We start from the raw sequence: 14,406 nt of genomic DNA on the forward strand, positions 1-14,406 counted from the left end.
GAATTAAAACTCCACCAGCTGCTGTGTTGGTGGGATTTGAACCCACGCTACAAGGTCATTAGTGTCATGAAAATATAATAATTTTCATAATATTTTTCTGGTCTATTGTGATGTAGGTTTATTGAGGTAAGTCTGGTTAGATCTGTCTGTATGTGATTTAATTACATTTGTAGTCAAGCAAACTGCAAGCTTTAACTCAAAGAACAAAGAACAAAGAACAAAGAAAAGTACAGCACAGGAACAGGCCCTTCGGCCCTCCAAGCCAGCGCCGATCATATTGCCCGTCAACTAAAACATTTTGCACTTCCGGGGTCCGTATCCCTCTATTCCCATCCTATTCATGTATTTGTCAAGCTGCCTCTTAAACACCACTATCGTACCTGCTTCCACCACCTCCTCTGGCAGCGAATTCCAGACGCTCACTACCCCCTGCATAGAAAACTTGCCCCGCATATCTCCTCTATAGTTTTCTCCTCTCACCTTAAATCTATGTCTCCTAGTAATTGACTCTTCCACCCTGGGAAAAAACTTCTACCTACTCTGTCCATGCCACTCATAATTTTGTAAACTTCTATCAAGTCACCCCTCAATCTCCGTCACTCTAGTGAGAACAATCCAAGTTTCTCCAACCTCTCCTCATAGCTAATAACCTCCAGACCAGGCAGCATCCTGGTAAACCTCCTCTGCACCCTCTCCAATGCCTCCATATCCTTCTGGTAATGTGGCAACCTGAATTGCACGCAATATTCCAAGTGTGGCCTAACCAAGGTTCTATACAGCTGCAGCATGACTTCCCAGCTTTTATACTCAATACCCTTACCAATGAAGGCAAGCTTGCCATATGCTTTCCTGACTATCTTATCCACCTGCGTTGCTACTTTCAGTGACCTGTGGACTTGTACACCCAGATCCCTCTGCCTGTCAAAAGAAGCTTGGTGCTTGACATGCTAATGAGTAAACATGGATGCTGGCTTAGCATGTAAGGTATGAAGGGAATTTGCATTTTTAGATAAAAGGGAGATTTGGATTTCAAAGGGATCTCAGTCTGTTTTGAACTAGCCAGATAAGCAAGGCTAAGGAATGTGTTTATTTTTCCCCAAAGGTAACTGACTATAGTGACATGAAAGTTTTTATATTATGAGGGAAATACAGTTTCAAAGGTGTTTGGAACAATAGAATTTACATATTAAAAGAAAGAAACATACATAAAGGAGAATGAAAGGCTATGTGTCAGAAGAAGGCCAGGTAAGATCTTACAGGAGTGTGTGAAATAGCCTTAATGAAGCCTCCAGCATTTGCGCATAAGTCTGCTGTCTTACAAAGCTGAACTTGGGGAAAAGCCATTTGGAATTCCATTGTCCAGGGTAGTGTGTTAACTTGCTGCATCTGTTTAAAATCTAAAATCTATTTTTGGACCGTTGCCTTAAATGGAGTGTAACTTAGGGTCAGGTTCATTAGAAATTTTAGAAGTTATTATGGCAGTAATTGTAGTTTTATGTATGTGCTTGAAATCTTTTATTTTGTTAATAAATATTTTAATTTAATTTTTTAAATTTCTGAAGGTCTTGGTGGACTTGTTACTTCTGAATTCAGTGCATACATCTCGTAATAAATACAAATTGCAAAACTGTTGTGCTAGTGCGACCAAGTTTCCCTCATGGATTTGGTCCGCGAAGCACAAATCATCTGCCACATCATAACAATTAGCCTGGGTCTTTGGATTGTAAGTCTAGTGACATTACCACTATGCCATCATCTCTCCCATCCAGACTTACATATCGATAGGTCTCCTTCATTATTCATTCATGGGGTGCTAGCATTTATTGCCCATCCCTAATTGCCCTTGAGAAGGTGATGGTGAAATGCCTTCTTGAAATGCTGCAGTCCATTACATAGGCCACATGCTTTAAACTAGAAGAGGCAGTGGGTTCAATTGAAGGGGAATTTAGAAATCTGAAGAGGAAAGTCAAGTAACAGAGCAGTTTTGGTAAAGACAAACAGAATGGCACAGGGAGGGGTACGAATGATTGTAATACATCAGCAAATAAGTTCCTTGCAAATAGTAGTAAAAAAATTAAATTAAAGGTTCTTTATCTGTTTGCTCAAAGTGTTCTCAATAAGACAGATGAACTAGTGACACAAATAAAGATAAATGGTTTAGACCTAATCACCATTACTGAGGCATGGTTATAAGGTGACCAAGGTTGAGAAATTAATATTCCAGGACATAAGACAAGTCGAAAAGGCAAACATTAGAAAAGGAGGGGCAGACCTGATAGTACAGAATGATATTAGGACATTACCCAGAAAAGATCTTGACACAGAAGGTCAGGAAATAGAATCAGTGTGGGTGGAGGTTAGGAATAGCAAGGGTTAGAAAAGGCTGGTGAGAGTAGTTTATAGGCCTCCTAACAGTAGTTATGCTGTTGGACAGAGCTTTAAGGAAGAAATTATTACAGCCTGTAATAAAGGCAATGTAATAATTTTGGCAGACTTTAATCTTCATATAGACTGCGTGGATCAAATCGGCAAAAGTGGCCTGGAAGATGGGATTGTAGAATACTTTTGTAACAGTATCCTGGAATAATACACTAGCTATTTTATATTTTGCACTGCAAATGAGAAAAGTTAATCAGTAATGTCATAGTAAAAGATTAGTTTGAAAGCGACCATACCCTAGTCCCAAACAAGAATCTTAAACAAAGCCAACAGGTATGAGGGGTGAATTGGCTATGGTTGATTGGGTAACTAGACTAAAAGGTATGGTAGTAAATAAACAGTGGGAACCACTTAAAGAAACTATTCAAAATGTTCAACGAAAATATATTCAATTAAAAAAACAAAACTTCAGCAAGAAGGATCCATCCGTGGCTTACTAAGGAGGTTAAGGACAGTATTAGATTAAAAGAGGCTTATAATATTGCAAAGAATAATATTAAGCCTGGGGATTGGGAGTGTTTTAGGAACCAGCAAAGGGCTACCAAAAAGTTGACAGAAGGGGAAAAATAAAAAGTCAAGTAGTCAGGAATGCAAAAACAGATTGTAAGAGCTTTTACAAGTATATATTAAGGAACAGAGTAGTTAAACATTGGTCCCCAAGAAGCAGAAACAGGAGAAATTATTACAGGGAATCAGAAAATGACAGAGGGATTGAACAAACATTTTATGTTACAGTAGGAGACACAAGTTACACACTAGAAATAGAGGGTAATCAAGGGGCTAAAAGGGCTGCGGAATTTAAAGTAATTAATATCAGCAGAGAAAAAGTACTGGAGAAAATTAAGGAACTAAAATCTGACAAATTCCCAGGACCCAATGGCTTACGTCCTAGAGTTCTAAAAGAGAGAAATGCAGAGATAGTAGATGCACTGGACATGATTTTCCAAAATTCCCTATATTCTGGAATGGACCCAACAGATTGGAAGTTAGCAAATGCTACACCACTATTCAAAAAAGGAGGGAGAGAGAAAACAGTGAACTACAGGTCATTTAGCCTAATATCAGTTGTTGGGAAAATGCTGGAATTTATTAAGGAAGTCTTAACAATGCACTTAGAAAAGCATAGTATGATTAGAACAAGCCAACATGGTTTTACTAAGCGGAAATCCTATTTGACAAATTTATTAGCTTTTTTAAGGATGTAATGAGTAGGATAGGTAAAGGGGAACCAGTAGATTGATTTCTAAAAGGTATTTAATAAAGTGCCAGACAAAAGGTTAATACACAAGATAAGGGCTGATGGAGTTGGGGGTTGTGATTAGTGGGAGTGCCACAAGGATCACTGCTGGGGCCTCAGCTATCAATAATCTATATTAATGATTTAGATGAACAAACCGAGACTAATGTATTTAACTTTACTGACTATACAAAGCTGGGTGAGAATGTAATAAAAACAAAATACTGCGGAAGCTAGAAATCAGAAATAAAAATAGAAAATGCTGGAACGCTGGTCTGGCAGCATCTGTGGAGAGAGAACTGCGGAACAGTTCCGAAGAAGAGTCTTATTGAACTTGAAACGTCATCTCTGTTTTTCTCTCCACAGATGCTGCTAGACCTGCTGAGTTTTTCCAGCATTTTTTGTATTTATTATAGTTGAGAATTCAAGTTGTGAGGACACAAAGAGGCTCCAAAGAGATATAAACAGGTTAAGTTAGTTGGCAACAAGGTGGCAGATGGAGTATCATGCAGGTAAGTGTGAGGTTATTCATATGGGTTGCAAGGATAGAAGGATATTTTTCAAAGCTGTGGAACTTGTAAATGTTGATGTTCTGAGGGACTTGGGTGTACTTGTACAGGAACACAAAAAGTTAGCATGCAGGTACAGCAAGCAATTAGGAAGGCAGATGGTATTTTAGCCTTTATTGCAAGGGGGATGGAGTACAAGAGTAAGGAGGTCTTGCTACAATTGTACAAGGCCTTAGTGAAACCACACCTGGAATACTGTGTGCAGTTTTGGTCTCCATAAGTAAGGAAGGATATACTTGCATTGGAGGCGGTACAGCAAAGGTTCACTAGATCGGTTCCTGAAATGAGATGGTTGTCCTATGATGAGAAGCTAAGTAAATTGGTCCTATACTCTTTGGAATTCAGAAGAATGAGAGGTGATTTCATTGAAACATCCAAGATTCCGAAAGGGTAGATACAGGGATTGTTTCCCTTGGCTGGGGAATCGAGAACATGGGGGCACAAGTCTCAGGATAAGGGGTCAATCATTTAAGACTGAGATAAGGAGAAATTTCTTCACTCAAAGGGTTGTGAGTTTTTGGCATTCTTGACCCAAGAGGATTGTGGATGCTCCATCATGAATACATTTAAGGCCAGGAGAGAGAAAAATCTGTCTCTAAGGGAATTAAGGGATATGAGGTGCGGGCAGGAAAGTGGAATTAAGGCCAATGATCAGGCATGGTTGTACTGAATGGTGGAGCAAGCCCTAGGCACAGTATGGCCTATTCCTGCTCCTTTTTCTTATGGTCTTATATTCTTATAGCAGAGGAGGCCATTCAAACCATTGTTTCTGTACCAGCTCTGTACTATACCAGTCCGAAACTAGTGTGACTGCCACAGTCTCTCCCCACAGGCCTGCGCTTCCCACTTTGAAAACCACCCAGTTTTCCCTGAAAAGATGCAATGATCTCTGCCTCAACCATTGTGGCAAAGCATTCCATGCTCTAACAGCTGAGTACAGGAATTTCTCCTAACCTCTCTTCTCACCCAGTGGGGATTTTAAATTGTTAACCCCAGCCAGGGGTTCCCTGTTCACGGTACTCATGTCTGAATATAAGTCCCTCACCATTCCTCTTTAGGGCTGGGGTCTTTGCATACACTATTTACAAAACGTTTGACAGAAATGGCAGCTTTATGCAGGACAGTCCCCATGTGACTGAGGACAGAAACATTTCAAATTCCATCCAGCATGTGGCTTTCAATTATCCCAAATGGGGGTTGGATGGAAAAGACAGAACTGAGGCTGTTTCTTACCCAAGGCGGCGACAGCGTACAGACAATTCACGATGCTGAAGTTGTCGAACTTGGAGCAGTCGCTCACAATAGAGTCGCAAAGCGTCTGGAAATCTTCTAGCTCCAACATCTGGCTGTGGTACGTCTCCCCAGTGTTTCCTGCTGGCAGCTGCTGCAGGATCTGGCCAATTTTCTGCAAGGCAATGGGGTAATGATTGTAGGAGATTTTGCCAGGATTCTGTGTCACCCAGCGCAACACCTCCCCCACGGTCCTCGAACGGTCAATCAGCCTCTTCATGGTGAAGAAAGTGTCATAGCTCATCTTTTCATGGATGAAGTTCCAGGTCTTCTTCTTGGTGCGATGGTGATGGTGGTGGTGGTGGTGGTGGTGGTGATGATGATGAGGCTTATGCCCATTCTGTCTCCCCTGGTACAGGTGAGGGAAGTGCTCCGGATATGCGGCCCAGATGTGCGGCTTGCAGGCGTGGTAGCGAGCCGTGTACATGGCACCCGGGCTCCTCGATAGGCAGGCAGCAGCTGGGTGGCAGGTCTGGTGGAGGAAGCGGAGAATGCAGTTCAGGCTGAGACGAGTCAGCAGAACGCTCTCACTCCTCGGCAGCAGAGAACTGAAGCAGAGCAGAGGCAACCTTTGCATCTTAGGTATTGCTCACCTGGAGGGAGTGTGGAGAACAGCAGAAACCTGGAAAAGAACAAAGTAATCCAGACTGCTCATAACAGTAAAGTGTAATATTTAATATCATAACATTTATCTGGCCCTTTGTTCCGGGAGCTACCATTATGAGTTATAATAACAAAAGAATTCCTCTTTCAGCCTGTGGAATCTCACTCCTCAGTGTACAGACCCCTTGTAACAGATGAAAGCAGAGGGTGTGCAGACGAAGGGCCCCTACCACCCCCCCCTCAAACTGAACTACCACAAAAGAGAGAGATCGAAACACGTTATGCATGCAGTGCTGCTAACAGACTCATCTCACACCTGGGGCTGTCCACGTCCATTTCAAAAGGGGATTATTGAGGGGACAATGGAATTCTGGCCAGAAACACAGAAATTGTTTGTTAGCTGCAATTAACCATTAATGGGCCATGTCACATGACCCAAGCCTCTGGCCTTTTGGACAGTTTTAACATTACTCCTTTGCTGTCACAGACTGGCTGCTGTTTTAACATCAACTGGAAAGGGCTTAGCCCTGCTAAGCAAGCAGTCGGTTACCATCTCTCAACTCTATGAAGCCTGCTTGATTTTCAAAGGTCTTTGATCAAGGTCTTTGATTAGGCTGCCAAGCAGCCTAAGCACAGAAAGACCACTGCGTTGCAATGCTATTTGTTTCGAAGATTTTCACGTAGTTGTCTTCAACCAGAAACTTATCCAATCTGAACTCTGCTATGAAGGAAACACTCTGGGCTGTGACCTCTCGGGCTCTGGAAATCACCTGAACTAATATTCATTTCTGTGCTTCTTATAATGTTACTATTCAGTAATAAAAATAATTTTTCTATCCCCTCCTTTACTGTGTGTGTGTGTGTGTGTGTGTGTGTGTGTGTGTGTGTGAGAGAGAGTGTGTGTGTGTAGTGGAGTGGGGAGCTGCAAACACTCCTCGCCTGAGTTTTGAATGTGGAATAAAATAACCTTCTGAGTCAATCATAAGGTTGTTGTGAGTTAAATTGGATTACACAAGCTGAGTTTGGGAAAACTTTAAAAATACTTCAAAACACCTTCTGCTTACAAGACAGTTGATGAAAGGAAATAAGTACAGTTTGCCTCTCTCTCCCCTCTCGGTAACACTAGCGTGTGAATGTGCACACAGGCACATAGACATACACACGGTCTCAGAGTATGCAGTCAGGCCACCAGTTCTCCCGGGACAAAGGCAGTTTGTCTCTCACTCAGTAGACAGAGTTCCAAATTTCATTGCCCTCTTCCACTTTTGGAATTTTCTCAGCTATTCCAGTCATCCTGCTGTGGTGCTTTTCCAACCCCTTCCTCCAAATCAAATCTTAACAACTCCGTGTGGGAGAGTCCCTGAACCTTACCCTCTGCATCAGTTTACCCAACAAGGCAGATCAAGAGACCAATAAAGGTTATAGGGCGACTCCCCCCAAGACCACCGTCTCTCTCCACACTCCTCTTCTCCCCACTCATTCCCCCTCTCAATCCGTCCCCCAGCTGTCCCGACCCATCATCCACCCTCCCTCCCCCACTGCCCGACCCTGTTCACCCCCCCCGTCACCCACCCCCTCTCTCCACTGCCTCTCTCCATGCCTCCCTCCACCAATCCCCACCACCCACTCCCTCTCACCGCCTTTTCCCCTCTCTCCTGCAACGCGCTGCACCCCACTCAACACCGCGCTCCCCGTCTCTCCATGTCTCACTACCTCCTCCCTCTCCCTGTATCCCCTCCCTCTCCTCTTCCCACTACCCCCTTTCTGCCCCTCACACTAACCCCTACCTCTCCTTCCTCCCCACTTCCACCTCATTCTTTCTCTCTCGACCTCAACACCACCCTCCCACCCCACATTCTCACACTCTCCCCCTCCCCATCTCTCTCTCCCGCTCCCTCCTCGCTCCTTCCCCCCAGTCACGCTCCATCTCTTTCCCCGAACTCCACCTCTCTCTCACCCCCAATCCTACTCCCCCTCTCACCCCCAATCCCATTCCTCCTCTCACCCCCAATCCCACCTCCTTCCTCTCTCTCACCCCCAATCCCACCCCCTTCCTCTCTCTCACCCCCAATCCCACCTCCTTCCTCTCTCTCACCCCCAATCCCACCCCCTTCCTCTCTCTCACCCCCAATTCCACTCCCCCTCTCACCCCAATCCCACCTCCTTCCTCTCTCTCACCCCTAATCCCACCCCCTTCCTCTCTCTCACCCCCAATCCCACCCCCTTCCTCTCTCTCACCCCTAATCCCACCCCCTTCCTCTCTCTCACCCCCAATCCCACCCCTTCCTCTCTCTCAACCCCAATCCCACCCCCTTCCTCTCTCTCACCCCCAATCCCACCCCCTTCCTCTCTCTCACCCCCAATCCCACCCCCTTCCTCTCTCTCACCCCCAATCCCACCCCCTTCCTCTCTCTCACCCCCAATCCCCCACCTTCCTCTCTCTCACCCCCAATCCCACCCCCTTCCTCTCTCTCACCCCCAATTCCACTCCCCCTCTCACCCCAATCCCACCTCCTTCCTCTCTCTCACCCCTAATCCCACCCCCTTCCTCTCTCTCACCCCCAATCCCACCCCCTTCCTCTCTCTCACCCCTAATCCCACCCCCTTCCTCTCTCTCACCCCCAATCCCACCCCCTTCCTCTCTCTCACCCCCAATCCCACCCCCTTCCTCTCTCTCACCCCCAATCCCACCCCCTTCCTCTCTCTCACCCCCAATCCCACCCCCTTCCTCTCTCTCACCCCCCAATCCCACCCCCTTCCTCTCTCTCACCCCCAATCCCACCCCCTTCCTCTCTCTCACCCCCAATCCCCCACCTTCCTCTCTCTCACCCCCAATCCCACCCCCTTCCTCTCTCTCATCCCCAATCCCACAGCCCCCTCGCCCCTAATCCCACTCCTTCTCTCTCTCCCCGCCACTGCCCATCGCTCTCTACCCAAACTCTCTGCTCTCCTTATCTACCCCAATTCCCCCCTCTCTCTCCCCCAACAATTTCCCCCTCTCCCTCCCTCCAATCTCCCCCTCTCTGTCCAATCCCCCTCTCTGTCCAATCCCCCTCTCTACCTCTCCCTCTAATCCTCCCTCTCCCTCCAATCCTCCCCCTTTCTCACTCCCTCCCTCCAATCCCCCCTCTCACACTCTTTCCCTGCAATCCCCCTTCTCTCTCTCTCCCTGCAATCCCCCCTCACTCTCTCTCTCTCCAATCCCCCTCTCGCTCTCTCTCTCCCTCCCTCCAATCCCCCTTCTCTCTCTCTCCCTCTCCCTCCAATCCACCACCGTCTCTCTCCCTGCAATCCCCCTCCTCTCTCTCTCCCTCCAATCCCCCTTCTCTCTCTCCCTCCCTCCAATCCCCCTTTCGCTCGCTCTCTCTCTCCCTCCAATCCCCCTTCTCTCTCTCTCTCCCTCCCTCCAATCCCTCTTGCTCGCACTCTCTCCCTCACTCCAATCCCCCTTCTCTCTCTCCCTCCCTCCAATCCCCCTTTCGCTCGCTCTCTCCCTCACTCCAATCCCCCTTCTCTCTCTCCCCAATCCCCCCTCTCTATCTCCTGCCACTCACTCCCCTCTCTTGATCTCCCCCACACACCCATCTCACCCCCCAACTAGCCCCACACTCTCCCCCAAACTGCGCCCCCTCTCCCCCCAACTGCTCCTCTCCCCCAACTGACCCCCTCTCTCCCCCAACTGCCCCTCTCTCTCCCCCAACTGCCCCCCATCTCTCCCCCAACTGCCCCCCCTCTCTCCCCCAACTGCCCCCCCTCTCTCCCCCAACTGCCCCCCATCTCTCCCCCAACTGCCCCCCCCTCTCTCCCCCAACTGCCCCCCCCTCTCTCCCCCAACTGCCCCCCCTCTCTCCCCCAACTGCCCCCCATCTCTCCCCCAACTGCCCCCCCCTCTCTCCCCCAACTGCCCCCCCCTCTCTCCCCCAACTGCCCCCCCTCTCTCCCCCAACTGCCCCCCCTCTCTCCCCCAACTGCCCCCCCTCTCTCACTGCCAACTGCCCCCCCTCTCTCCCAACTCCCCCACTCCAATCCCTTCTCCCTCTCTCCAGTCCTCCCCCTCTCTCCCTGCAATCCCTCCACCGTCTCTGCCTCCCTGAAATCCCCCCCTCTCCCCCTCCAATCCCCCCTCTCTCTCTCTCCTTCCAATCCCCCCTCTCTCTCTCCCCCTCCAATCCCCCCTCTCTCTCTCTCCTTCCAATCCCCCCTCTCTCTCTCCCCCTCCAATCCCCCCTCTCTCCCCCTCCAATCCCCCCTCTCTCCCCCTCCAATCCCCCCTCTCTCCCCCTCCAATCCCCCCTCTCTCCCCCTCCAATCCCCCCTCTCTCCCCCTCCAATCCCCCCTCTCTCTCTCTCCTTCCAATCCCCCCTCTCTCCCCCTCCAATCCCCCCTCTCTCCCCCTCCAATCCCCCCTCTCTCCCCCTCCAATCCCCCCTCTCTCCCCCTCCAATCCCCCCTCTCTCTCTCCCCCTCCAATCCCCCCTCTCTCTCTCCCCCTCCAATCCCCCCTCTCTCTCTCCCCCTCCAATCCCCCCTCTCTCTCTCCCCCTCCAATCCCCCCTCTCTCTCTCCCCCTCCAATCCCCCCTCTCTCTCTCCCCCTCCAATCCCCCCTCTCTCCCCCTCCAATCCCCCCTCTCTCCCCCTCCAATCCCCCCTCTCTCTCCCCCACTCTCCCATCTCTCCCCCTCCAATCCCCCCTCTCTCCCCCTCCAATCCCCCCTCTCTCTCTCCCCCTCCAATCCCCCCTCTCTCTCTCCCCCTCCAATCCCCCCTCTCTCCCCCTCCAATCCCCCCTCTCTCTCTCCCCCTCCAATCCCCCCTCTCTCCCCCTCCAATCCCCCTCTCTCCCCCTCCAATCCCCCCTCTCTCTCTCCCCCACTCTCCCATCTCTCCCCCTCCAATCCTCCATCTCTCCCCCTCCAATCCCCCCTCTCTCCCCCTCCAATCCCCCCTCTCTCCCCCTCCAATCCCCCCTCTCTCTCTCCCCCACTCTCCCATCTCTCCCCCTCCAATCCTCCATCTCTCCCCCTCCAATCCCCCCTCTCTCCCCCTCCAATCCCCCCTCTCTCCCCCTCCAATCCCCCCTCTCTCCCCCTCCAATCTCCCCTCTCTCCCCCTCCAATCCCCCCTCTCTCTCTCCCCCACTCTCCCATCTCTCCCCCTCCAATCCCCCCTCTCTCCCCCTCCAATCTCCCCTCTCTCCCCCTCCAATCCCCCCTCTCTCTCTCCCCCACTCTCCCATCTCTCCCCCTCCAAACCCCCCTCTCTCCCCCTCCAATCCCCCCTCTCTCTCCCCCACCCTCCCCCTCCTCTCTCTCTCCCCCACTCTCCCATCTCTCCCTCACCCCCTCTCTCTCCCCCCACCCCTCTTTCCTTCCCACTCCCCCTCTCTCACTCCCAACACCCTCTCTCTCTCTCTCCCCCCCCACCCCAATTCACTCTCTCCCACCCCCTCTCTCCCCCCCCCTCACTCCTCTCCCCCCCTCCCTCCTCTCCCCCCACCCCCTCTCTCTCTCCTCCCCCTTATCCCCCCCCCCCGACCCCTCCCATTCTCTCCTCCCCCAATCACCCAAACTCTCCCACTAACCCCCCTCTCCCCCCCACCCCCACTCTCCCTCATCTCTCTCCCTCCGCTCTCTCCCCAGCACCCCAGCCTCTTTCTCTCCCCTCCACACCCCTTTCTCTCTCCACCCTCTCTCCTCTCCCTCCACCCCCCCCTCTCTCTGCCCCCCTTTCCCCACTGCCCCCTCCCTCTCCCCCCTCTCTCCTCCCCACCCCCCCAATCTCTCCTCACTCTCTCCCCCCCACCCCCCAAACTCTGCCACCAACCACCCTCTCTCCCCATCACCCTCTCTCTCTCCCCCCACCCCCTCTCCACCCCACCCCCTCTCGCCTCCCCACCCCCTCCCTCCTCCACAGCCCCACTCTCTCTCTCCCCACTCTCTTCTCTCTCTCTCTCCCCACTCTCTTCTCTCTCTCTCTCCCCACTCTCTTCTCTCTCCCTCTCCCCCACTCTCTTCTCTCTCTCTCTCTCCCCCACTCTCTTCTCTCTCTCTCTCCCCACTCTCTTCTCTCTCCCTCTCCCCCACTCTCTTCTCTCTCTCTCTCCCCCACTCTCTTCTCTCTCTCTCTCCCCCACTCTCTTCTCTCTCTCTCTCCCCCACTCTCTTCTCTCTCTCTCTCCCCCACTCTCTTCTCTCTCTCTCCCCCACTCTCTTCTCTCTCTCTCCCCCACTCTCTTCTTTCTCTCTCCCCCTCTCTTCTCTCTCTCCCCCCCACACCTCACTCTCTCTACCCCCACTCACTCTCTCTCTCCCCCACTCTCTTCCCTCTCTCTCCCCCACTATCTTCCCTCTCCCCCCACTCACTCTCTCTCCCCCCACTCACTCTCTCTCTCCCCCACGCACTCTCTCTCTCCCCCCACGCACTCTCTCTCTCCCCCCACGCACTCTCTCTCTCCCCCCACGCACTCTCTCTCTCCCCCCACGCACTCTCTCTCTCCCCCCACGCACTCTCTCTCTCCCCCCACGCACTCTCTCTCTCTCCCCACGCACTCTCTCTCTCCCCCCACTCACTCTCTCTCTCCCCCCACGCACTCTCTCTCTCCCCCCACTCACTCTCTCTCACTCACCCCCCACTCACTCTCTCTCTCTCCCCCACTCTCTTCCCTCTCTCTCCCCACTCTCTCTCTCTACCCCTCTCTCCCCCCTCCCACTCACTCTCTCTCTCCCCCCACTCTCTTCTCTCTCTACCTCTCTCTCTCTCTCCCCCACTCTCTCTCTCTCTCTCCCCCACTCTCTCTCTCACTCTCCCCCCACTCACTCTCACTCTCCCCCACTCACTCTCTCTCTCCCACCACTCACTCTCTCTCTCCCACCACTCACTCTCTCTCTCCCACCACTCACTCTCTCTCTCCCACCACTCACTCTCTCTCTCTCCCCCACTCACTCTCTCTCTCTCTCTCCCCCACTCACTCTCTCTCTCTCCCCCACTCACTCTCTCTCTCTCTCCCCCACTCTCTTCCCTCTCTCTCCCCCACTCTCTCTCTCTACCCCTCTCTCCCCCACTCTCTCTCTACCCCTCTCTCCCCCACTCTCTCTCTACCCCTCTCTCTCCCCCACTCTCTCTCTCCCCCACTCTCTCTCTCCCCCACTCTCGCTCTCCCCCACTCTCGCTCTCCCCCACTCTCGCTCTCCCCCACTCTCGCTCTCCCCCACTCTCGCTCTCCCCCACTCTCGCTCTCCCCCACTCTCGCTCTCCCCCACTCTCTCTCTCCCCCACTCTCTCTCTCTCCCCCACTCTCTCTCTCTCCCCCACTCACTCTCTCCCCCACTCTCTTCTCTCCCCCACTCTCTCTCTCCCCCACTCTCTCTCTCCCCCACTCTCTCTCTCCCCCACTCTCTTCTCTCTCTACCTCTCTCTCTCTCTCCCCCACTCTCTCTCTCTCTCTCCCCCACTCTCTCTCTCTCCCCCACTCTCTCTCACTCTCCCCCACTCTCTCTCTCTCTCCCCAACTCTCTCTCTCTCTCCCCCACTCTCTCTCTCTCTCCCCCACTCTCTCTCTCTCTCCCCCACTCTCTCTCTCTCTCCCCCACTCTCTCTCTCTCCCACTCTCTCTCTCTCTCTCCCCCACTCTCTCTCTCTCTCTCCCCCACTCTCTCTCTCTCTCTCTCTCCCCCACACTCTCTCTCTCTCTCTCCCCCACTCTCTCTCTCTCCCCCACTCTCTCTCTCTCGCTCTCCCACACTCTCTCTCTCTCTCTCCATCACTCTCTCTCTCTCTCTCCCCCACTCTCTCTCTCTCCCCCACTCTCTCTCTCTCTCTCTCTCTCCCCCACTCTCTCTCTCTCTCTCTCTCCCCCACTCTCTCTCTCTCTCTCTCCCCCCACTCTCTCTCTCTCTCTCTCCCCCACTCTCTCTCTCTCTCTCTCCGCCCCACTCTCTCTCTCTCTCTCTCCTCCCCACTCTCTCTCTCTCTCTCTCTCCCCCACTCTCTCTCTCTCTCTCTCCCCCACTCTCTCTCTCTCTCTCTCTCCCCCACTCTCTCTCCCCCACTCTCTCTCTCTCTCTCTCTCCCCCACTCTCTCTCTCTCTCTCTCTCTCTCCCCCACTCTCTCTCTCTCTCTCCCCCACTCTCTCTCTCTCTCTCCCCCACTCTCTCTCTCTCTCTCTCTCCCCCCACTCTCTCTCTCTCTCTCTCTCTCCCCCACTCTCTCTCTCTCCCCCACTCTCTCTCTCTCTCTCCCCCACTCTCTCTCTCTCTCTCTCCCAC

The 14,406-nt window shown here is 51.8% G+C and overlaps 1 protein-coding gene across 1 annotated transcript in view; it reads right to left on the minus strand.

Annotated features, from left to right (window-relative positions):
- The window catches only part of fastk (Fas-activated serine/threonine kinase), a 104,749-nt gene that overhangs the window by 51,201 nt on the left and 39,142 nt on the right, over positions 1-14,406 (minus strand). Inside the window, exon 2 of the mRNA XM_041190616.1 lies at positions 5,479-6,157. Coding sequence (XP_041046550.1) covers positions 5,479-6,112 — 634 coding nt within the window. The 5' untranslated portion in view covers positions 6,113-6,157. The remainder of the gene's footprint in view (positions 1-5,478; positions 6,158-14,406) is intronic.

Source organism: Carcharodon carcharias, chromosome 6, assembly GCF_017639515.1.
Source record: "Carcharodon carcharias isolate sCarCar2 chromosome 6, sCarCar2.pri, whole genome shotgun sequence".
NCBI classification, from domain to species: Eukaryota; Metazoa; Chordata; class Chondrichthyes; order Lamniformes; family Lamnidae; genus Carcharodon; species Carcharodon carcharias.